We start from the raw sequence: 25,694 nt of genomic DNA on the forward strand, positions 1-25,694 counted from the left end.
GTTATTCATACCAAAGGTTGACATACTGGCTATTAGGCAGGTGGTGACAACGTTCTGGCTGATCATTGTAATATGTGTTACTGATTGATTTGTTGTGGTCATCGGTAATCAGATGGTACTCAGGTGTGCACCCTCTGTTTTTCCCCAACAGGTAGTGAACAATGATTGCTAATTTCATTGTAGGATACAACCATGCCCCACCGACAAATACCGTACAAACTCCTCTTTAACAATTGCAGCCAGGATGCTACACATGTTGGACACAGTGTACGGGTGATGTGTCGCTGCCTCCAACAGTGGTCTGTGGAACATTCCCACACCTGTAGACCAGGTTCTGGACCTCCGCTCTGTACAGACGCACTTCAAGATCGACGCATTGTTCGAGCAGTGGTGGCCGACCGAACGTCATCCAGGGAAGAAATTTGCGCATGTACTGTGCTACCGAGCACCACGGGGAACCATCTGCTTGCAGCAAGATTACGATCACTTGTGTCCCTGGCCAGGCAGCCACCAACACCACGACACCGCCAAGCATGTCTACTTTGCTGTCGTGAAAGAGTCGACTGAAGGATGGCATGGTACTCTGTTGTTTTCAGTGATGGGAGTAAGTTGTGTCTGTAAGCGAGTGATGGAAGTGCGAGTGCATAGCGTGACCTGGTGAGCAACCTATTCCTGAGTGCATGCCCCCACGATACAAATGTACCATCCCAGGCCTCATCCTGTGGGGAACCATAAGTTACGACTCGAGCTCACATTTGGTGTTCCTCCAGCACAGAGGAACAAGTGCCCACTACATTGTGGGCTACCGTCATTTCTTCGACAGGAATGTAATACGCTCTTTCAGCAGGATAGTGCAAGTCCACAGATGGAAATCAACTGCCCTGTCCGGAAAGAGCGCCAGATCTCTTGCCAAAGAACGCAGATGGGACATGGTGAAGTGAGAACTTATTCGTCCTCCACAGCCTGCAAGAACCATTGCTGAATCTCAACAAAGGGTGAAAGATGCTTGAGACAGATTATTGCATGATGTCATTCGAGACTACGGTTGTTTTCATGCGGGAATATACGCCTGCGTTGCCGTCAGAGAGTGGTGCACTGTGTACTTGGTCTGTTCAAAAATTGCGGAACTTTGTCCACAAAAATTTTGTTCGCTTACCTTTCACTTATTGTCTCTTGCCAAATACTCTTCTTCACAAGTGATACACCGCTCCCAACGCCGTTTCTATTTCCGGAAGCACTGTGGATTCGCCTCTTGCTGTATCGCGCTAAGCGCCATCTACTAATTTTCTCTTATCTCGTCTGACGTTGCAAATCATCGTCCATTCAACGGGGTGTTCAACTTTGGATCTAAAGAAGAGTCTGCAGGGGCGAAGGGGCCAGGTCCGGAGAGTACAGAGGATGAGGCAGCACAGTGATTACGTTTTTTGTGCAATAGCCACACCAACAGAATGAAGGTTGGTTGGTTGGTTGATTTGGGGGAGGTGACCAATTAGCGAGGTCATTGATCTCATCGGATTAAGGAAGGATGGGGAAGAAAGCCGGCTGTACTCTTTCAAAGGAACCATCCCGGCATTTGGCTGAAGCGATTTAGAGAAATCACGGAAAACCTAAATCAGGGTGGCCGGACGCGGGTTTGAAACGTCGCCCTCCCGAATCCGAGTCCAGTGGGCTAACAACTGCGCACCTGAATCAGTAGGGATGAATGCGCGGATGCGTTATCGTGATACAAGAGCCATGAACTGTCACGCCACATTACAGACCGTTTCCTTCTCACATTTTCTCACAGGCGTCGTAACACGTCCCGATAGTACCATTCATTAGCAGTTTGTCCCTAGGGCACGAATTCAAGATGAACTAATCCTTCGAAGTCAAACAAAACCATCAGTATGGCTTTGACATTTGATCTGACCTGACCTGACCACCTTTTTTTATCTTTCCCGACCCATTGTGGAGACTGAACCTTGGCCTCCTCTGCAATCTCTCGGACAGTCAGTCTTCGATTGGCACGCACAATTTCGTTGATTTTACCAACATGAGCGTAGTCGGTAGACATCGAAGGACATCCTGAACGAGGGTCATCTTTTAACTTCCGTCAGGCCATTTTTAAACGGTGTGAACCATTCGTAACACCGAGTATGGCTTAAGCACTCATCGCCGTAGGCTTCCTGCGTCATTAGGTGTGTCTCGAAAGATTTTCTTGAATTTCGCGCAAAATTTAGGGCAGACGCATTGCTAGTCTACGTTAGCCTCACTGCAGGTGAAGAACAAGTACTGCTATAAACACTACATTCTCATAGCCAGTGACGTAAACTAACAGACGCCAACTACATTAGTAACTGAGCTAACTGCGATTGCGACTGACTTTGTCTGCGACTGGGCTGACTGTCTGTGACTGACTGGGTGACTGACTGGGCCATCGGGTCCGTGGTGGTGATATAAATACTGGTGGTCAAGAGGGCGTTGGCAGAGCATTGCTTGCGAGTCTGTCTTTGGCCTCTCTCCAGATAAGTGCGCTTGATTCAGCGCCTGTTATCGATCTTCTTCCAACCTCTTTGCTGACCGGTGTGCTGGCGACAGCTTACTGCAGTACATTATCTATGTGAGATTTCTTTTTTCAGTAATAAATTTATAAAAAAAAAAAAAAACTAGCACGGAAATGGCCGATTGATGAACATTTGGACAACTGAATTCGAATTGCAGCCTCTAGCTACTCTCCCTACATTAAAAATCTTGTTGATGACAAAAAATAGTGTCATTCTTCTCACTGAAACAAGTAAGTCTGATAAAGCCCGCCTGATTAGCCAGGCAGTCTAACATACGGCTTTCCAGATTGGGAAGGAGCGCATAGTCCTCGGTACGAATCCGCCCGGTGGACTTGTGTCGAGGTCCAGTGAGCTGGCCAGTGTGTGGATGGTTTTTTGGCGGTTTTCCATCTGCCTCAGCGAATGTGGGCTGGTTCCCCTTACTCCGCCTCAGCTACGCTATGTCGGCGATGGCCAAGTTCTCTACACATGCGTGCACCATTACTCTACCACGCAAACATAGGAGTTGCACTCGTCTGGTGCCCAATAACCCTGGTTCGGTGTGGGGCGGCAGACTGGTGAAGTGGACTGCGATAGTCGTTGTGGGGTTGTGGACCATTGCATCTGTGGCGGGGATGGAGCCTCTCCGTCGTTTCTAGGCCCCCAGTTAACATAAAATACAATACAATAAAAGTCTGATAAAAATTCTGTGCCTTCATTTGCAATTCATTACTATTCTTCTCTTTCTCTGTCTTACAAACAGTTAAATTAAAATTCATTTGTTATTACTGGAAACCTAAGTTTATAGGCAATAGATAAAAGTAAGACTTTTTAACAGTTTTTATTTCTGTGGTAGGTTCTTCTGGTAACTCACAGTATTGTTTAAAATCTCTATTCTTGCTAAGAAGCTTCGTAAGTTTGACGACCATTGTTTTATAGGATTTGTATATTCATCCAGATTCGTCCTTCATCACACACGAGGATATCTACGTCTCTTCTATGAATTACCTTGTCAGTGCTACTGTCGTAGCAGATATGTTAAAGCCGTCCTCATTTTGAGACTGGGACCCGCCACGTTTCAAATCCACGTGTGTATATATGTTTTATCCTCCGAAGACGATTAACGAACAGCAAGAAGGCTAAGGATTGATTAAAGGGAATTCTGTGTGAAGAAATTGTCTCGACGCAACTCTCCTGTAATGCCTCTTTTACAAGAGCGACTTTGCTATCACAGTCTGCTATCACAGTCTGAGTCTGGCAACTGAGTCTATTGCAGCGTCCCTGGAGTATTTCTCCTGTAAAGAGACTCGCTTTTCACGAGTGGTCGTTTTTGTTTACACTTCTGTGCCAGACTAGCGTGTGTTGTGATTGCTTCCGGTTATGCTGCATCTGAATGGTGAAAGTGAGGTTATGAGGAACCGTTGTTACAAAACATTGGAACATAGTAGCAGTCTATCACTAATAACAGAAAAAATTGTTGAGGCTTTCATGGCCACTCTTTGACATATTTCGTTCTGGCTTTTGGCTCGGGATATTCGACCGATGTTTATTTAATGATTTTTCTGGCATTTCTGCCAGCACGAGTGGCTGGCATTGTCAAAGATACGCCCTGAACTGCAGGTGCCAGTCTGGAGACGAGCCTATGGTAGGAGATCATACATGCTCAAGTCAAATTAATGTGTCCGCCGCCTATGTTCGACGTCAACGTGCAATAAACACTCCCAGATGGCAGATGGCAACACTAAAAGTGGAGGGTACATAAAGCGTGTCGGGGGGGATTAGGAAAATAGTGCAGACGTCATCCTAATGCGGAAACGGAGCGATTTATCTGACATCAAAAAGGGCAGGATCATTGACTTTAGGGCCAAGGTGGAAGAATTTCCAAAACTGTTGAGTTTGTAAACTGTTTGTATGCCACCATGGTTAAAGTACGCCGTGCTTGGCAAAATGGCACTATCGGAAACTGGCGCGGAGGCAACTGTGGTGCACCACGGGCCATAGATGCCAGGTGTGAATGATGGCTGTGGAGATGTGTACGGGCGAACAAACATGCATATGTTAAGCAAGAGACCATCCAGATGAACCATGGGGCTACCAGCAGTGTCTTCTCAATGACTATTCAGCGAACATTGCTGAGTACGGGCCTCTGCAGCAGGTGTGTGGTTCATACACCCATGCTGGCTGATGTTCATTGGCGACAGAGGTTGGGATTTGGACCTAGAAGGTCACTTGTACGTCCACTGAGTGACATCAGGTGGTATTTTCACGTGAATCACGTTTTACAATCCCTCGGGGTGAAATGTCTGAAAGCAATCATCCTGCAACAGTCATCAAAAGTGTCTGGGCCAGAGGAGACGGTTTTATGGTCTGGAGAATGTTTTCATGGCATTCCCTGGATGATCTCATCATTCTGGAAGGCACGGTGCAGCAACACAAGTATACATCTATCCTTGCATGCAGTTTGTTTTTCCTCAGCACGAGGGCACCTACCAGCAAGACTTGCCACAGTGCGCCCAGAGTACTTGCGTGTTCCCAAGAGCACAAGGAAGAGGTTACCATAACCCCCTGCCCACCAGACTCTCTGGATTCACACCCACCCCTCTGAGAATCTACGGGACCACCTCGATCGAGCTGTTCGAGCCATGCATGTTGCAACGAGGAAGCTAGCGCGGCTGGCCGTGGCACCGGGATCGGGATGGCTCCACATGACAGTCCGAACAGCTCCCACACACTCCGACGCTGCCTAGAGACCGGCAGCGGGCCCGGCCCACTGCACCGCGTGGAGATTTCCTGGCTGATTCACCAACGACCGACCGCCGGACACCGGGTACCCCGAAACTATATGCACCAGATCAAAGATAGTACAAGGTGCGAATATCGATACACACCACTGCTGCCACACATAGAAAGAGGACGAACCACGGCATAACCACAATAACCGCAGGAAACCAAATGCAGAGTAACAGTCAAGGTTTAAACCAACGCTTAAGCCGGGGCCAGCACGGCTCAATACGAATTTACGTGAGTGAGTGGTACACATGGAGAGTGAGGCTTTAATTAGTAAACCAACTGCGCAGGAACTGTCAGCATGTGCATTGGGTGGAGGCAGGGTAGAAGTGCATTCGTCTCACAAGATACTGCTTGAACATCTTTGTTATTGTAATTTTAGTGGCGTTAGTTTTTACAATCATAGACTAATCTATAATCTATTGAAAATACTCTCGTTTACTCATACAGTCACATTTTCTGCTCACTCACGTTATTCCACTTACAATTGCCATGGCCGCTATGACGTGCTGGAACACTCTGGCAAGGCTCTCTTACAAACATGATAACACATAATAACTATTAAAACATGCAACGTCATATATACATAAACAATAAATTAAACAACTAAAGTTCCTTTAAGGTCTTGTCTCTCTTGCATAGAACAGTTTGACACGGTAAAAGTTTCTCCTCCACTGCCACATAGAAATTCGACCATACCTGAAAATCTTGAAGTCCGCCGTTTCCAGGAGCGTTTCCACACTGAATTTTCCGTCATGTCCCACGTTCGTCAAACTACAGGAGTGAGGCGTACGTGGCTTGTTTCCGTCGTTCGTACCCAGGTGTCATGCGTTTAAGATCTCCCTCTCCACATTCAAAGCAGGAGGCCATTGTTCCAAATATTGAACATGTTTTTTTTTTTTTTTTTTTTTTTTTTTTTTTTTTTTTTTTTTTTTTTTTTTTTTTTTTTTTGTAGCGGCCGTCGTTACATTTCAGGCGTGTCGCCGTTACATAAAATCAAGTGGTTTCACTTGTTTGATACGACACTGTGTGGCTGGGACGCAGGGGTGTAGCTCACGGCACGTCCTGGAGATTCTACATTCACTGTCTCATCGGTTTCTTAGTGGTACCTTCAAAGTCACAATAAAGTCTAAGGTCAGAAATTGTCGTACCCTTCACTACACCGACGTTCTCCAAATGGTTCAGAATGGTTCAAATGGCTCTGAGCACTATGGGACTTAACATCTGAGGTCATCAGTCCCGTAGAACTTAGAACTACTTAAACCTAACTAACCTAAGGACATCACACACATCCATGCCCGAGGCAGGATTCGAACCTGTGACCGTAGGGGTCGCACGGTTCCAGACTGAAGCGCCTAGTACCGCTCGGCCACAACGGCCGGCTCCTACACTGTCCAATCACATTAACGTGACCATCCGTCAAAAGCCTGAACAACTACCTTTTGCTATGCGGATCGCTGCCAAACATACAGAAAGAGAACCGGGACGTTTGATGGCCAGGGGAGTACGGTAACCACATCCTGCTGCACTTTGAACCACGCACGTACACCGAGAGCTGTGTTGACTCGTTGCGTTGTTCTGCTGGTAGGCGCCGTAATGCAGGGGAAAAATAAACTGCATGTAGGGGTGGACACGGTCCCCAAGGACAGATGCATGCTTCTGTTGATCCATTTAGCCTTCCAGAATGACGGGATCCCCCATGGAATGCCATGACAACGTTCCTCAGACCACAACCCATGCAGGTGTCTGGTTTCGGACGTTTCACGTCGAAGACGCCAATGACTATCTCTTCAATGGAGCATAAAACCTGATCCATCTGAAAAGACCACTTGTTAGCAATCGGTGGATGTTCAGTTGCGGTACAGGCGCGCAAATTCCAGCCTTCGTCGTCGATGTACGGCAGCAGGGAGCAGGTGACGCCTGTATATAAGAAGGGTAGAAGGACGGATCCTCAAAATTACAGACCAATATCCTTAACATCAGTTTGTTGCTGGATTCTGGAACATATTCTCAGTTCGAATATAATGAATTTCCTTGAGATAGAGAAGTTGCTGTCCATGCACCAGCACGGCTTTAGAAAGCATCGCTTCTGCGAAACGCAACTCGCCGTTTTTTCACATGATATCTTGCGAACCATGGATGAAGGGTATCAGACGGATGCCATATTCCTTGACTTCTGGAAAGCGTTTGACTCGGTGCCCCACTGCAGACTCCTAACTAAGGTACGAGCATATGGGATTGGTTAACCAGTATGTGAGTGGCTCGAAGACTTCTTAAGTAATAGAACCCAGTACGTTGTCCTCGATGGTGAGTGTTCATCGGAGGTGAGGGTATCATCTGGAGTGCCCCAGGGAAGTGTGGTAGGTCCGCTGCTGTTTTCTATCTACATAAATGATCTTTTGGATAGGGTGGATAGCAATGTGCGGCTGTTTGCTGATGATGCTGCGGTGTACGGGAAGGTGTCGTCGTTGAGTGACTGTAGGAGGATACAAGATGACTTGGACAAGATTTGTGATTGGTGTAAAGAATGGCACCTAACTTTAAATATAGATAAATGTAAATTAATGCAGATGAATAGGAAAAAGAATCCTGTAATGTTTGAATACTCCATTAGTAGCGTAGTGCTTGACACAGTCACGTCGATTAAACATTTGGGCGTAACATTGCACAGCGATATGAAGTGGGACAAGCATGTAATGGCAGTTGTGGGGAAGGCGGATAGTCGTCTTCGGTTCATTGGTAGAATTTTGGGAAGATGTGGTTCATCTGTAAAGGAGGCCGCTTATAAAACACTAATACGACATATTCTTGAGTACTGCTCCAGCGTTTGGGATCCCTATCAGGTCGGATTGAGGGAGGACATAGAAGCAATTCAGAGGCGGGCTGCTAGATTTGTTACTGGTAGGTTTGATCATCACACGAGTGTTACGGAAATGCTTCAGGAACTCGGGTGGGAGTCTCCAGAGGAAAGGAGGCGTTCTTTTCGTGAATCGCTACTGAGGAAATTTAGAGAACCAGCATTTGAGGCTGACTGCAGTACTATTTTACTGCCGCCAACTTACAAAAAAATGGCTCTGAGCACTATGGGACTTAACATCTGTGGTCATCAGTCCCCTAGAACTTACAACTACTTAAACCTAACTAACCTAAGGACATCACACACATCCATGCACGAGGCAGGATTCGAACCTGCAACCGTAGCGGTCACGCGGTTCCAGACTGTAGCGCCTAGAACCGCAGGCCACACCGGCCGGCGCCAACTTACATTTCGCGGAAAGACCTCAAAGATGAGATAAGAGAGATTAGGGCTCGTACAGAGGCATATAGGCAGTCATTTTTCGCTCGTTCTGTTTGGGAGTGGAACAGGGAGAGAAGATGCTAGTTGTGGTACGAGGTACCCTCCGCCACGCACCGTATGGTGGATTGCGTAGTATGTATGTAGATGTAACGGGGTTGGAGGGATCAGATAGTGGTACCGAAAGTACCCTCCGCCACACACCATTAGGTGGCTTGTGGAGTATGATGTAGATGTAGATGTGCATGGGTCAGGCGCTTGCTGCGGAGGCCCATATGCAGCAACGTTTGCTGAACGGTGATTCAGGATACACTGTCGGTAGGTCCTCGGTTAATCTGGGCCCTCAGCTGTTCAACGGTTGCACGTCTGTTCGCCCATACACATCGCAGCGTCGTTCACCCCTGTCACCTATGGCCCGTGGAGCATCACAGTTACCCCGGCGCCGGCTCTGGATAGCGCCGTTTCGGCATGCACGGTCTGCTTTAACCACGGCGACACGTGAACTGCTTATAAAGTTAGCAGTTTCGGGAAAGCTCCCACCCTTGCGCCGAAAGCCAGTGTCATACCCCATTGGACGTCAGCTAAATCGCTGTATTTCTGCATTAGGACGACGACTGCAGTGTGTTCCGCGTGCTCCATACAAGCTTCATATACCCTTCAATGCTGACGTTGTCACCTGCCGTCTGTGAATGGTTACTACACGTTGGGTCGAACATAGGCCGTGGTCGTATTAATGTGACTGGGCCGTGTACGTCTAAATACATACGCCGCAACCCACCATCAGGTACACGACGGAGACTACCTTGTATGGCTGCTGGTAATCCCATTTCCTGTTTCATTCAGAAATGGAGCTAACGAAAACCGACTGTCTCTATGCTCCCATACGAGTCCTGAGTTCCCTTATCTTGTCTTCGAGATCGTCGTGAGAGATACATTTGATGGCAGTAGTATCGACCTGCAATTAGCCGCAAATCCCGGTTCTCTAAACTGTCTCAGTCGTTATACAGGGTGATTCAAAAAGAATACCACAACTTTAGGAATTTAAAACTCTGCAACGACAAAAGGCAGAGCTAAGCACTATCTGTCGGCGAATTAAGTTGTACATTTGTTCGCTTGAGGCGCTGTTGACTAGGCGTCAGCGTCATTGATGCTAAGATGGCGACCGCACAACAGAAAGCTTTTTGTGTTATTGAGTACGGCAGAAGTGAATCGACGACAGTTGTTCAGCGTGCATTTCGAACGAAGTATGGTGTTAAACCTCCTGATAGGTGGTGTATTAAACGTTGGTATAAACAGTTTACAGAGAATGGGTGTTTGTGCAAAGGGAAAAGTTCTGGACGGCCGAGAACGAGTGATGAAAATGTAGCACGCATCCAGCAAGCATTTGTTCGCAGCCCAGGAAAATCGACTCGCAGAGCTAGCAGAGAGCTGCAAATTCCACAATCAACTGTATGGAGAGTCCTACGAAAAAGATTAGTTATGAAACCTTATCGTCTGAAATTGGTTCAAGCACTGTCTGCAGCTGATAAGATTAAAAGAATCGATTTCTGTGATTTTATCCTTGCTCAAATGGAAACAGATGAATCTTTCGTTTCAAAGATTGTGTTTAGTGATGAAGCAACTTTCCACACTAACGGGAAAGTCAACCGTCACAATGTCTGTATATGGGGCACTGAGAATCCGCGGGAAACAACTCAGTATGAACGTGACTCTCCTAAGGTGAACGTTTTCTGTGCCATTTCAGCCAATAAAGTTTTTGGTCCCTTTTTCTTCGAAGGTGCTACTGTAACTGGACTACAGTATCTGGAGATGTTAGAGAATTGGCTGTTCCCTCAGCTCGATGGAGCAGGATGGAGCGCCACCACATTGGCACTTATATGTGACAGAGCACTTCATCACTGGCCTCCAAGAAGCCCTGATCTTACCCCCTGCGATTTTTTCTTATGGGGGTATGTTAAGGATATGGTGTTTCGGCCACCTCTCCCAGCCACCATTGATGATTTGAAACGAGAAATAACAGCAGCTATCCAAACTGTTACGCCTGATATGCTACAGAGAGTGTGGAACGAGTTGGAGTATCGGGTTGATATTGCTCGAGTGTCTGGAGGGGGCCATATTGAACATCTCTGAACTTGTTGTTGAGTGAAAAAAAAACCTTTTTAAATACTCTTTGTAATGATGTATAAGAGAAGGTTATATTATGTTTCTTTCATTAAATACACATTTTTAAAGTTGTGGTATTCTTTTTGAATCACCCTGTATATGCAGACAGTAACTGTTCTCGAAAGAACAGAATACTGTTGATGACCGTGCAGCTTTTCCCTGGAATAACTCTTACGGGAATCGCCAAAGCGTGCGCGAGTATTGAGTGAATGGGCAAATGTCTATAAGGTACATTACATATGTAGAATTGTGGACAGTTGGGAATGTGAGTCTCACGGGAAGCGTGGAAGGGATGAGTCACTGCAGTAGCGCTATTCATCTGTGTCCTCGGTGGCTCAGATGGATAGAGCGTCTGCCATGTAAGCAGGAGATCCCGGGTTCGAGTCCCGGTCGGGGCACACACTTTCAGCTGTCCACATCGAGGTATATCAACAACACCTATCGGCAGCTGAGGGTTTCAGTTACTCATCATTTGTCTCAGTCGTGTTTCGCGAAAAGTACTTTTCCCTCCATGAATTTCCATTTGAGCTCACAATTTCCGTAATATTCGCGTGTTGATTGTGCCTACCAACAACAAATCTAGCAGCACGCCTCTGAATTACTTCGAAGCCTTTCTTTAAGCCGACCCGGTTTGAATCCAAAACACTCACGAACACGTCGTACCAGTGGTTCTGTACGCAGTTTCCTTTATAGATGAGTCACAGTCCTAGAATTATTCTAATGGACCGAATGCGACCATTCGCCGTCTCTAGCACAGTCCTTACGTGCTTGTTCCATTTCGTGACGCTTTGCCCAGTTTTTTACTTGAAATATCTTTATCCAGGAGCACGTCATTAATACTGCATTCGCCGGCCGAGGTGGCCGAGCGTTTCTAGGCGCTACAGTCTGGAACTGCGTGACCGCTACGGTCGCAGGTTCGAATCCTGCCTCGGGCATGGTTGTGTGTGTGCTGTCGTTAGGTTAGTTAGGTTTAAGTAGTTCTAAGTTCTAGGCGACTGATGATCTCAGACGTTAAGTCCCACAGTGCTCAGAGCCATAATACCGAATTCGAACATCATTACAGGGCTACTTGTCCTAATCATCTGTTTTACACTTTTCCACAACTAGAGCAAGCTGCCATTCGTCACACCAGACAGAATTTATTTCTAAGTCGTCCCGTAACATTCTACATTTACGATATGGGGTACAATAACGTCCTTAGCAAAAAGTCGCAGATTTGTGTTAACCCTGTCCCTCAGTTTTTGTACACAGAGAGTAAGAGCGGTCCTTATGACACTTCTCTGGGGGTAATTATGAGAATATCTTTGTCTCTGGTGACTGCCCGTAATGATAGCGTCATTTTCTAACCTGTCCCGCAGTTCGTTGCCCCGAAAGCTTCAGTGGTCTTTTACCAAAATAAATTTAATTTCTGTGATTTTCTATTGTGGAATGTCCACCTGCTGCATGAGTTCTAACACTCGGGGTTATTGCTGCATTGCCTACTGTGGTACGCAGTACTTGCAGTGATGTTTGCGAATTAGATAAAATCAACCGTCAGCGGCTTAGTGTTTTCCCAGCCAAATTTTGGAGCCCCTAACGAAGCTGTTAATTCATTATTTGTCAGAAATGCTGCAGGGGGCCGATTGAATTTTGTCCGGTCACCCGAGACTTATCTATACATGTGCAGCCAGTGCCGTTACTATCTATTGATCCATCAGGTATTATTTTACTCCCTGCAAATAGGGTGTTAGGGGTGTAGGTGCTCATATTTTTGTTGTTGGCTGAGTACAGTACAAATTTCGGTGCCCCTAACGAAGCTGTTAATTCATTATTTGTCAGAAATGCTGCAGGGGGCCGATTGAATTTTGTCCGGTCACCCGAGACTTATCTATACATGTGCAGCCAGTGCCGTTACTATCTATTGATCCATCAGGTATTATTTTACTCCCTGCAAATAGGGTGTTAGGGGTGTAGGTGCTCATATTTTTGTTGTTGGCTGAGTACAGTGTATTGAAGAACATTACATCAACATTTACTTCATTTGCAGATTAAGAATTGTAGCTGTTAGACGCAGTATGGTTTTAGGTTGGTTAGTATTTCCAAACACATATAGCAAGAGCAAGCCATTAATGACAATTTTCACCTGCGCGGTAGGTCACCTGTTGAAGTGTGGACGAATCAGACGCAGAACAGTTAGCCTATAGTGGCAGGCGTTGTCCACTTGGAGGGGTAGGACTGTGTAGAAACCATCACGTAGCAAATTATGTGACATGTTTGCAGCAAGACTGTTACAAAGAGAAAAAAAAAACAACTAACACACTGAAGTGGGTACATATTAAGGTACCAATCGTGGTATCACGTATCGATATCACGCCACAGGCGTCGTTACGTCGGTAACGGTATGGCAAGTTTCCGTTTGACGCGCGGGATCTGTCGGACCCAATGGTGCATATCCGCTGAGCCACACCCAACAGCTCTGTATTTCGAGCGCCCTCTGCCGCCGAAATATAGGATGGCCAGTGGCAGCGACTCAGCACACTTATGCCCAAAGGCACTTAGCACCGTGTTGCTATGCAGATGCAGTCTAGTCGTGGCTCTGTCTTCATCATTCGTGCTTTAGTACAGAGGGACTTCCTTGTTGTCATTGTAATAAGTGGATTCCGTTATTTATTGTTGCATCGTCTGTAATGAGTCTTTATATATTTGGAGAAATACCAGTTAAGTAAATCTTCTATTTACTGTGATAAGTTTTTCGCTAACGCTTTCTGCTCATTTCCAGCTTACCAATGACCACAGTTGCTACAACATCCTGTATCCCACCTGTTCTTATCATTGTGTATGAAGCTGTAAACAACAGCGGTGATCACAGTATCTGGACGTATAACCGTAACAGCCTGTATAATGTCATGCATTATTGATCTTTACAACCGTCGGCTCTATCAGGAACTCGACCCTCATACTGTGGTGTCTGTTGACAGCGGTCGCGAACGCCTCGCTCAAGAGACCAGTGCGCCTTGTGCAGACTACGCAGCCTCTGGTGGCCATCGCGATCTCCGTGTCGCTGGCGGTCGGTGTGCTGTTCTTAGTGGCTGCCTACTGCATCAAAAGTAAGTGCATCTACTTCCGTTATTAGAGATCTCTCGACAGCACATTCTGTACAACCAATACGTCCAACTTTTAACTGAAGTGCACGGCTTCAGAGTTTCGACGTTGGCCAGAGTTGACAACCGATACATTGAAGAGGCCTCTTCAGAGACATAGGAGTTTTACTTGCAGTAAAGCCACTTCTGACTTCGATGTTACAGTATGGCGGGTTCTGGCTGCAGAGTTGGGCTTCGGGAAGCTGTGGGATCGCATCTCCAATACTGCAGCGAGTGCGCAGTGAAGAATGCTTGCTTAGAAGGAACGTTTGTAATTATTTGATGCCGTTCATGCAGTACTCAAACGATAGTGGTCCGGGTGTAAGTCGTGACCAGAAATCAGTGCATGACGTACGCTGAGAAAGCGTTAATTGCGGCGGGCAGTGACATTAAGGTATTTCTTGTGAGCTTGACGGCGCAGAAATTCGAGGCCGCTGGGTTGGCGCACCAGAAGCGCACAGCTCCTACGTTACGTCGAACCCAGGACCCTCGGGGGCTGTCAGCCAGCGATACCCTTTGTGAACACTCGCAAACGGAAGTGCCAGCTTAGTATTGTAGAACTGGTCGACTATAGTCGTTCACTGGCAGGCGATAGTCTAAGGTTTCTTTCTTTTTTTATTATTTTAAATATCTGTCCCTTTCCTCCAGGGCAGAGCGTCATACGAGTAATAGTATTATTTTCAGCTACAGCACGCATTGCCTGCAGGGGGAGTGACTGTTAAAACTGTTTTTGAAAACAGCCACAAGTTGCATTTTATGTTTTTTAATTGACCGGTTTCGCTCTTAAAGTGAGCAAGAGCATCAACAGAATATATTGTTTAAAGTTGGCTGACAGCATTATAGATTGTGTTTAAAGTTGGGTCACAATCAATATTACTACTGTACTTTAAACGTAAGTTTAAGTACTGTAGTGAAGTCAGTTTAATCTTTAGACCTGTCAGCCAACTTTAAACGCAGTCTTTAATGCTGTCAGCCAAATTTAAACTGTATATGTCTTGTTCATTTGAAGAGAAAAATCGGTCAATATAAAAATACAGAGTGCGACCTGTGACTGTTCTCGAAAACTTAGTATTAATTTCTTTTCATCGGCGGCTTCATCCCGCTGCACGAAAAGAAACACGTTTGCTAGTGAAATAATTCTTTCTGCAATTAGAATATATCTTTTGGCACGAATGTGCGATGTGGAAAGGGTTGACTTTTTTCTTGTTTTTGTTAATAATATCGATAGAGATAAAAAAAGACTTTGCACTGCCACGATGTTATTCTTCACAGTGACTTAGTTTAACTTCTCTATAGAGAATATTACTACAAATGAAATTCAGAAAATTAATTTCTACTCAGCTTACTCTCTAAATTGATTCCGATAATAGGACAACATTACCAAATTGGAATAATCTCTGCTTAGCAGAAAACAACAAAGTTAAGTTACGTATTGTATACTCTTTGAGAAATAATAACAACAACATTGACGTATATCTTTTATTCTTCAATACAGAGAAAGGCAAAGACAAAATCAGACATTTTTTCTCTTTTACATTAAACAGTAAATTATTCTTCCTACATAACAAAACGGCTAAGTCTCCCAAATCAATTATTATTTTACATACAAAGTCTTTTTTTCTTTTCACGTAATGACGATCACCGAAGCTATTGGGTGCCATATTGGATGCCCTTTCAATACATGGAGGTATAATAAGGGCAGAAGGCTCTACGCTCCGCCATATTCGAAGCCCAAAACATTAGAAGTTACTTTTTCCGTTTTCTAATCGTTGTTAATTTCTGTCATGTGTATGCAAAAGTTATTTTAAGTAGTAAATGGTACAGTGTCAAAAAGATATTTTCAAATATTTTTCTGGTCATAAATGCATATTTTATCTAGTAATACGACATAAGATGCATTTAGCCTAGTTACATGTAACTTTATTTTTGTTATAAGTTTCGAACAAACGAGAAAAGTATGTAATGCGACAACGCTGCCTTCGCCAGCCAGCATTTTCTTTAATACAGACTGATGAAAATAATGTGCACTCTAACTCCTCTTCCCGAAAATACTGAGAGCATATTTTACTATATTTGGTGAATTTCCAAACTTCCCTTTTCAAATCGTTCTTTCAGGGGGTTTTAGAGTTGGACTGGTAGAAAATCTATAATGACAGAAATAAAACAACGAAAACTCGTGTGTAGAAAACCAAATATCACATGAACGAGTCCAGTTACGAATGAAATGTGATTCTTTTACACTGTAGACCATAATCAGAACTGTTAGCACGCCCATAAATCAAGCAAGCTGGTTTTTTTTATTTAAAACGCTTCCACCAGAAGCTAGTGTTTGGGACAACTGACATGATGAACATCGACTTCAAGTTTGTGATGTCGTGACAACTACCTTTATAATAGTATGTCTTGTAATTTATATCGCTGCTTAAGCCTCCAAGTCCCAACAATGTAAAAAATATGTAATTATATTATTTTTCTCATAAATAATTTTTATTATCATAGTAGGCAGCGAATAAAAGAAGAAATTGGCAAAAAATTAATAATCAGTTTTAAAGAGATGGATACACTTTCGAATACAAATGTAACTTTTTTCCAATATTGTTGTTTATGATTATAGTAAGCAGCGAATATAAGATAAAATTGACAAAAGTTGAACAATCAGTTGTTTTATGTATGTATTTCATTTTGGAACCACTGGGACATACAGTTTTCAAGCACGCATCATTTCATGTTATATGGTTGAAAGCAATTCCGCATTTTTCCTAGACAAAATTCCACATTTCAAAAATTCCATTAACTCATAACCCCTAAAACAAATTATAGTCCTAAATAACAAACAAATACGGGCTTAAATTTAATAAATTTTTATCACAACTACATACTGTCCCATTGGTTTCATTTCAACAATATTGATAAAAGCAGTAATAACAACTCAAATTTACGTTACAATAAATTAGGTATACTTACTTTCACTGTCAACGATCTCCTCAGTAAGGCCACTATAAAAAAAAAAAAAAAAAAAAAAAGCACGTCAGAATCTCCTGCAGCCACGTAGCACCATCTCCTTACCGACTGCTGCTAAAGCACTACATAGAAGCACCTCAGTGTACCAGCACATGTCTCTGTCTTCCAATAGCACCAGTGATTTCATACAAGAGTCACTGGTACTTAAAAAATGAATAAAATGATGATTTCAGGTAGAAATCACTGGGGCTCAAAGGGTTAACATTGCGAGTCAACTATTGCAATCTGTCAGCTAAGGGCAACTTTCCGTCGACCCAGTCTACTCTCGCAGTTACCAACTTTGCCAGCACAACGCTTCACCGACATGTCCTTTTTTTTTAATGTCGACGTTCGGCCTTTACCATGCATTTTCATGAAATAAAAGAGAAAACCCTAATATGAAATCTATCTTTTCAGCACAAAAAAGAAAAAAGATAATTTTATCAATGAACGATAGTGGTCCCTCACAAGGTACTTGTTAGCTCCACCTCAGCAGATCCAGTTCAAAGCTCGACACCATGAGGACTAGCTGACGGCTTGTAGATCAGCGATCTCGACTAGTTGTCGACACTCCTCGATGAGTCTGGAGCAGCTTTGCCACGTATTCGACCGATGACTGCAACGGGTAACTCGTCAGTCGAATGCACGCCGCTGAACGAATACTGCTGCTCATTGAGATGGGAGTATGACACTCTCTCTGGTAACCTCTGGGAACGCCGCACTGTGCTACAGAATGCAGCAAACAAGTCAACCACTGGCGGCAGAACGCCGCATTGCAGGGTGCTACGCCAGGACCCAGCTGAAGAATTGCCTTGGTGGTTGAACCGCATGTGCCTTGGCTGGTTGCGAAGGCCTGCCCGGAGCTCATGCCGCAACAGTGCCAATACTAACACCCCCTAACGCTGTTTGTGGTTAATAACACTGAACTCTGAAGAAAATAATCATGGGATAGCGACATATACAATGTAAGTAAACTGTTTAGGTTCTTATATTGGTAACGCCACCGCCACGTAGCGCTCTGTGTGAAAATCACTGGCTGTGCTGTATGTAGTCTGTGGCTGGGTGGCATTGTTGGAATTCGCCATTGTAGTGTTGGGCAGTTGGCTGTTAACAGCGCGTAGCGTTGCGCAGTTGGAGGTGAGCCGCCAGCAGTGGTGGATGTGGGGAGAGAGATGGCGGAATTTTGAGAGCGTACGTGTGTCCATCAGAGACAGTAAATTTGTAAGACTGGATGTCATGAACTGATGTATATATAATGACTTTTGAACACTATTAAGGTAAATACATTGTTTGTCCTCTATCAAAATCTTTCATTTGCTAACTATGCCTATCAGTAGTTAGTGCCTTCAGTAGTTAGAATCTTTTATTTACCTGGCAGTAGTGGCGCTCGCTGTATTGCGGTAGTTCGAGTAACGAAGATTTTTGTGAGGTAAGTGATTCATGAACGGTATAGGTTATTGTTAGTCAGGGCCATTCTTTGGTAGGGATTTTTCAAAGTCAGATTGCGTTGCGCTAAAAATATTGTGTGTCAGCTTAGTGTTGATCAGAATAGGTAAAGAGCGAAATGTCTGAGTACGTTCAGTTCTGCTCAGCTGTTTGAAAAGCAAATAACGTAAGAGGTTTATCAGCACAGTAAATCGTTAATTTTTCTAAGGGGACGTTTCAACATGTCGTCGTGTGTCGGCGAATGTATCATTTGTACTCAGGTAATTCAAGTGAAAAGATTTCCGACGTGATAGGGCCGCACGACGGGATTTAAGACTTTAAAAGCGGAGGTTTGAGCTGGACGCACGGGACATAAATTTCGGAAATCATTGAGGAATTCAGTATTCTGAAATCCATCGTGTCAGGGATGTGCTGAGAATACCAAATTTCAGGCATGACCTCTCACCAAGGACAATGCAGTGGCCAACAGCTTTCACTTAACACCGAGAGCAGAGCAGTTTGCGTAGAGTTGTCGATGCTAACAGACAAGCAGCACTGAGTAATATACCCCCAGATATCAATGTGGCGCGTACGACGAATGTATCCATTAGGACAGTGCGGGCATTCCTAGCCGAGAGAAGTCCACAGATATCAAACATTGTACTTAATTTGAGGAAGAAATTTCTGAGAATGTACGTTGGAGCATAGCATTGTATGATAGTGAATTACGTACAGCCGGAAAACCGGAAGAGAACAGAATCCAAGCGTCTGAGATGTGTTGCTACAGAAGAATGTTGAAAATCAGGTGGACTGATAAGGTGAGGAATGAGGAAGTCCCCAGCAGAATCGGAAAACGGAAGGGACGTATGGAAAGGGGAAGACAGATTGGTTCAAATGGCTCTGAGCACTATGGGACTTAACTTCTGAGGTCATCAGTCCCCTAGAACTTAGAACTACTTAAACCTAACTAACCTAGGCTGTAGCGCCTAGAACCGCTCGGCCACCCCGGCCGGCGGGAAGACAGAGATTCTAATAGAAACAACAAATAATTGAGGACGTAGAGCGCAAGTGCTACTCTGAGATGAAGAGTTTGCCACAGGAGAGGAATACGTTGTGGTTCTCAGCCAGTCAGAAGACGTGACTCATGGAAATATGCATCCCTTTCTACAGTTCAGAAAGGAAAGGCTATAACACGTTGCCAATAGACATCAGGAAAGAAACTGAAAATCCCCAAATATTCCTAAACAAAGTAAAAGAATACCTCAGTAGCCACTCTTTATACAATTCATCAAAATATTTGGACTTACGGATGTAAATATGCTTTACTCTAATGTTTTTATTAAAGAGATCGTGACTTTACCAGTGTATATACCGCTGGTCTCCTTAAAGCTACATAAATATTCCGAAGTCCTAGCTTTAACTGACACAGCATAAAAAAGTTACTTGCCATAAACTGGCTATATTTGACAGATTTTCAAATTCATATGTGATCATCATGACTACTTTATAACTTACGTAATATTTATATTACATACTAGCTTGTACAACACATTTTCTAAAATGCGAAGGCAATAATGGAAAAAATATAGGTGATCAAAGTTAGCATGGCTGTGGGGATGCACTAATGGGCCTACAGCTCTACCACAAATGTGAGCTCCCATTCCATTTGTGTTCAAGATTTTAAGAACACAATGAAACTTTGAACACCCAGAAATAAATACACTGATCATAAAAATTACAAATACAATGGAAGGTATGGGATGGAGTAGTAAACACATAGCTCCAAATTTAGGTCAGCATACTACCTTCAGTTTCATCCCTATGTGACCTATATCCTCGTTTCGTAACATCCTTTGCAGTTAGAATTAAAGTTATCTGTTCGTCATTTATCGAGACAATATCTGGAACTTGTGGCCAAACAAACTTGTTTGCGGATGCATTTGACGTTATATGTTACACCTGAATCATTGCCAGAACCACAACAGTTTGCAATTTGAGCATGATTGAAATTTGTTTTTCTGAGTTGTAGACACATTAACAGTTACAAATGAGCCTACCTCTATTTACCGATGGTTAATGGATGTTTTCCTTAGCTCCACATTATCACTATCATTAACACTGTTTAATAATTTGTATGTCAGCTATCGTATGGTAACAATCACCAATGGTCAAAGTGTCCCCGAAACAGAGAAATCAAGCACATGACCTCAGAAATCGTAACATAGTGGCAGATGTATACGTATCAACAAAAAAGATAATCAGTGGTCTGTTTTGAAAATTGATTGAGTAACATCATCATCATCATCATGATTTAAGACTGATTATGCCTTTCAGCGTTCAGTCTGCAACATAGCCCCCTTATAAAATTCCTCCACGATCCCGTATTCAGTGCTAACATTGGTGCCTCTTCTGATGTTAAACCTATTACTTCAAAATCATTCTTAACCGAATCCAGGTACCTTCTCCTTGGTCTGCCCCGACTCCTCCTACCCTCTACTGCTGAACCCATGAGTCTCTTGGGTAACCTTGCTTCTCCCATGGGTGTAACATGACCCCACCATCTAAGCCTGTTCGCCCTGACTGCTACATCTATAGAGTGCTACATCTATAGAGTTCATTCCCAGTTTTTCTTTGATTTCCTCATTGTGGACACCCTCCTGCCATTGTTCCCATCTACTAGTACCTGCAATCATCCTAGCTACTTTCATATCTGTAACCTCAACCATGTTGATAAGGTAATCTGAATCCACCCAGCTTTCGCTCCCATACAACAAAGTTGGTCGAAAGATTGAACGGTGCACAGATAACTTAGTCTTGGTACTGATTTCCTTCTTGCAGAAGAGAGTAGATCGGAGCTGAGCGCTCACTGCATTAGCTTTGCTACACCTCGCTTCCAGTTCTTTCACTATGTTGCCATCCTGTAACATACACGATATATTCGTTTGGGAATAAAAACCGCATTTTCTTGTTTCAATGTATTTTATTTTTTCAGACATGTTTCAGCTTTTACTTTAAGGCATCTTCAGTGACATCTAGAATCATGCAGTTTTGTTTAGATATGCTATATTTGTGGATTATAAAACAGTTCACTTTTTATTTTTACCTGAGTCACAAGCTGGAGGTGGCAATATAACTTCACTTACGAAATATAAGCATGTTTTCATGTTACGAAACTTTTTTCGTCACAATTCTCGTACTCGTTGCGCTAACTCTGTGGAGCACTGTTAGTCTTCTGTCAGTAGTTGCAGATATTTTACCGAAAAGTGTGATTTAATTCCGTAACTATTGTGTGTTTACTAGTGTGACCCTGTTTGGTCATGGGTGGGGGAGGGGGGTGGGGGGTGAATAGGTGGGTTGCGGAGGGGATTGGTGTGTCGGTGGTTATTCAGGGCGAGCTACAGAAAGTTGAATATGAATGTAATAGCTGTTAGAGAGTGATTGGATGTTTTGGTGTTCAGATGATTCGAGTTTTTGTTTTAAATGTCTTCTTGTGGAGGGGTTCATGGTCGAGAGAGTGGAAAGGCGTTGGGTATTATTATTATTATTATTATTATTATCCTCTGTCGGAGTGTTACTCTATTATTTTACCTGGTAATGCAAGCAGTAGTTGTCAGTGATGTGTACTTGATCATGTAACAGGGTTTTCTTTTCTGCTTTGGTTTTTGTGTGTAGTAATTCTCTTGCTGGGTAGGGAGGTGTTTTTTTATTGTTAATTATAATTATTTTCACGCCTTCTTCTCTAGAGGCTGGTTTGTGATTGTGTTCTCTTGGGTCTACTGCAAATGTGTAGTTGTTTGTGCCATACTTCCAGGTTTCCGTGTGTTCTTTGTACCCTACGACAAATGTTCTATCTGTTTGTCTTATGCATGTATCGGATAGACCACTCCGCATCTGCAGAAGACCCAAGAGAATACAACGATAAACCAGCGTCTAGAGGAGACGACTCGAAAATAATTAGAATCAACAACAAAAACACCTCCTAATCCTGCAAGAAAATTACCACAAACAAAAAAACCAAAGCAGAAAAGAAAAGTACAAACGACGAACAACTCACTGCTTACATCAATAGATAAACTAATAAAGTAACACTCAACTGACTCGTCCGTGAACCTCTCCACAAAACATTTAAAAAGAAAATCCAAATCAGCGTAACACCAAAACTTTCAATTATTCTCTAACAGTTATTATATTCATAATCAGTTTTCTATAGTTCTTCCTGAACACACACACACACACACACACACACACACACACACACACACACAAAGAGAGGGAGAGAGCTGTTAAAACTAATATCAGTTTATAAAAATGGTGACAAGTTTGACATTAGGAAGTTTAGATCATTATTATTAGTGTCTGTATTTTAAAAAATAATTGAAAGAATAATGTATGAAGGATTTTAGACTTCCTAAATAAAAACAAAGTTCTTGTAAAAGCACATAATGGCTATAGAAAAGGCAATGAACAAAGACTACTCTCTTCAATTTCCTAAAACTCTGTTTAAAAAGCTGTAGAGGACAAAGAACTAATTTGTTGGTTGTTTTTGGACCTTTCCAAAGCTTTTGATCTTACAAATCATAATCTACTACTTTTAAAACTTTACAACTGTCGTGTCTGTGATGATTGCTATGAGTGGTTCAAGTCACACTTATCTTATAGGAAACAAAGAGTGCAATTTTTTCGGGATGGTAATGTATACCGTTCTGAACGCAAAAAAGTTACTTATGGGGTACCCCAGTGCTCGGTACTGGGCACCTAGCTGTTCTTGGTTTTTATTAATGATCTACTACAATAGTTTTCAACAGCTGATGCTATACTATCTGCTGATGATACCAGCTTCTTTATAAAGGGAAAGAATGATTGTGTTGCAGCAAAAAACTGACAAAACGGTAGAAGAGGCGGAAAAACGTTTTAAAGATAACTGTGTAATTGTTAATCAAAAGAAAACTGTATGTATTAAGTTCAACAATATAGGGAACAATAATAGAACCAATGTAACATTTACATTAGGAAATAGCCAAATTCAGCAAAAGAATCTCATAATTTTTGTAGGGTTATGGGTGGATGAACATCTGAGACAGGAAAAAAATGTAGCAATGCTTCACAAAAGATTAAGCAAGTGCTGTTACATATCAATAGGGGAAATACCTCTCTTACAAAGCAGTCTTTTGACCTTCAAAAGAAAGCTGTGAGATTAATGAAGAATGTTGCTTACTGAGAATCATGTAGAGGTATGTTTAAAGAATCGTGACCCTACCATCTATATTATATTTGCAAGTACAGGCTCCATGAAGAGCCATAGTGAGTTTACAACTTTGAACAGCGAGATTTACAATTATCAAACAAGGAATAGGGATGTACACAGAGAATCGATATATCAGGACAGTGTAGTTCACAACCAAAAATATACAGTGCATTGTCAGATAACATAAAAAGAGTACCAAACATTAATACATTTAAAAAGCTATAATCTACTAACAGACAACAGCTTCTATGGTATTAATGAATTTCTGGAATGTTGCTTAAATCTCTTGGTTCTGACTCATAATCTCTCTAAACAAAATTCATAATTATCAAAGGATTCCTAGGTAAAACTAAACTCGTTTCACTAATGTACTATTGTGTCTAATTAAGTACCTATCTTTTGTGCCATACATGTGGTTATGAAATTCTACATGTTATTATGCCTATTTAATCACAATATTTAATACTTTCGTAAAACCGACCACAATTTTTCAGTAACTTTTCAGCAATATGACTATTTTCTCTCAGTATTTGTACAGAATTTTCTCTTCTTATGTCACATTGAGTAGAAAACGGTTTGTTGCTACAGTCATGAAAATGTGTCAATAAAGAAACATCTAGCCTTGATGAAGTATTACTGGTTATATGTGACTTTATTTTGTATATGAACGTAAATATGTACAATTTTATACTTTTTGTACTTTGACGACTCCAATATCATGAATATGATAAACTGGGTGCTAAATAAATAGTATGGGTGTGTGTGAGAGAAATAAAGAGAACAGAAATGAACAGACGTCAGTTTTCAGCATATACTTCGTTAGGCTGGCAACATGTATGTAAACAAGTCAAACAGGAATAGATGTAAAGTGAACACACAATAGTTTAAATCAAAGTTTTTTGTAACAGTGATAGAAGACTAATAGTTCTCCGCAGCAAACGGCGCAAAGAATACAAAAATTGTGAAGAAAAAAGTTCGTAACATACGGGCTTATGTTCCGTAAGTGAAGTTACAAGGCGACTTCCAGCAAGTGACCAGATGAGACAGAAAACAAATGGCAGGCAAAATCGCAAAGAACTGTAAGTAATGATTTAGTTACGTAAAAAAACAAGATGTGAACTGTTTTACGATCTACAAATATCGCATATCGAACCGAAACTGTGTCACTCTAGATTCCACTGAAGATTCCTTAAAGCAGCAGTTTTTATTTGCAAAACGAATATTTCTGTTTTAATAGACCAGTTGACATCACAGCAGCTGATAAGAGTGCTCCACCTACCATCTTCGAAGAATGCCATGGGTCTGATGATGGTCATGTGATATGACCGAAACCGGTCACCTATGTTCTTGTAACGTATGTGGTGTGATTAAGACTGAATTTTAAAAACAAAGAATATTTCTGTTCTTGCTGCTGAGGAAGACCACATCAACAAACTTATTATATATGATATAGTTGATAACGCCGATCGCTTCGCAGCTTAAATGATATCGGTGGGTTTTGCACAATCAGATTTTAAAACACTTTTCGTATGTAAGTCGCAACGGGTTCGCTAGTTGTTGCGCAAGAAAACAGATATTACATGGTGCCATTTGGCGTATATTGATGGAACTTTACCACCAAACAGCATATACTAAACACCCAGCTAAGAGTCAGCAGCAGAGAGCTGTAAAACAAAGTAGTCATGGCGGTCGAGGTGTACCTGGTTTACGGTAATCAATCTATTATTGTCTAATCGTAACGTGTAGGCTTTCACGGGAAGCAAAAGGGAGGCTTAACCTCCTAGATTATATGGGCTACCGAAGATACATAAGCCTAATGTCCGTTAGTGAGTGCTATTGGATCGCTTACTCAAGAGTTGGCTAGACATCTCACCTCCTTTCTACCGCACGTTGGTAAAACTGATTATCACATTAAAAATTCTATGCACTTTATCGAAAAATTGAAGGAGATCACTGTCAGCCCAGGTATATATATTTCACAATATATATAAATGACCTAGTAGATAGTGTCGGAAGTTCCATGCGGCTTTTCGCGGATGATGCTGTAGTATACAGAGAAGTTGCAGCATTAGAAAATTGTAGCGAAATGCAGGAAGATCTGCAGCGGATAGGCACTTGGTGCGGGGAGTGGCAACTGA

General features: G+C 42.7%; 1 protein-coding gene and 1 non-coding gene across 2 annotated transcripts in view; both read left to right on the forward strand.

The window, feature by feature from the left end:
- LOC124620051 overlaps nt 1-13,879 on the forward strand; it is a 395,729-nt gene extending 381,850 nt beyond the window's left edge. Inside the window, exon 7 of the mRNA XM_047146718.1 lies at nt 13,725-13,879. Coding sequence (XP_047002674.1) covers nt 13,725-13,879 — 155 coding nt within the window. The remainder of the gene's footprint in view (nt 1-13,724) is intronic.
- On the forward strand, nt 11,092-11,165 carry Trnat-ugu. Its single transcript has one exon. It is a non-coding gene; the product is annotated as a tRNA-Thr (tRNA).
- Nucleotides 13,880-25,694: the final 11,815 nt, after the last annotated feature.

Source organism: Schistocerca americana, chromosome 6 (assembly GCF_021461395.2).
Source record: "Schistocerca americana isolate TAMUIC-IGC-003095 chromosome 6, iqSchAmer2.1, whole genome shotgun sequence".
NCBI lineage: Eukaryota > Metazoa > Arthropoda > Insecta > Orthoptera > Acrididae > Schistocerca > Schistocerca americana.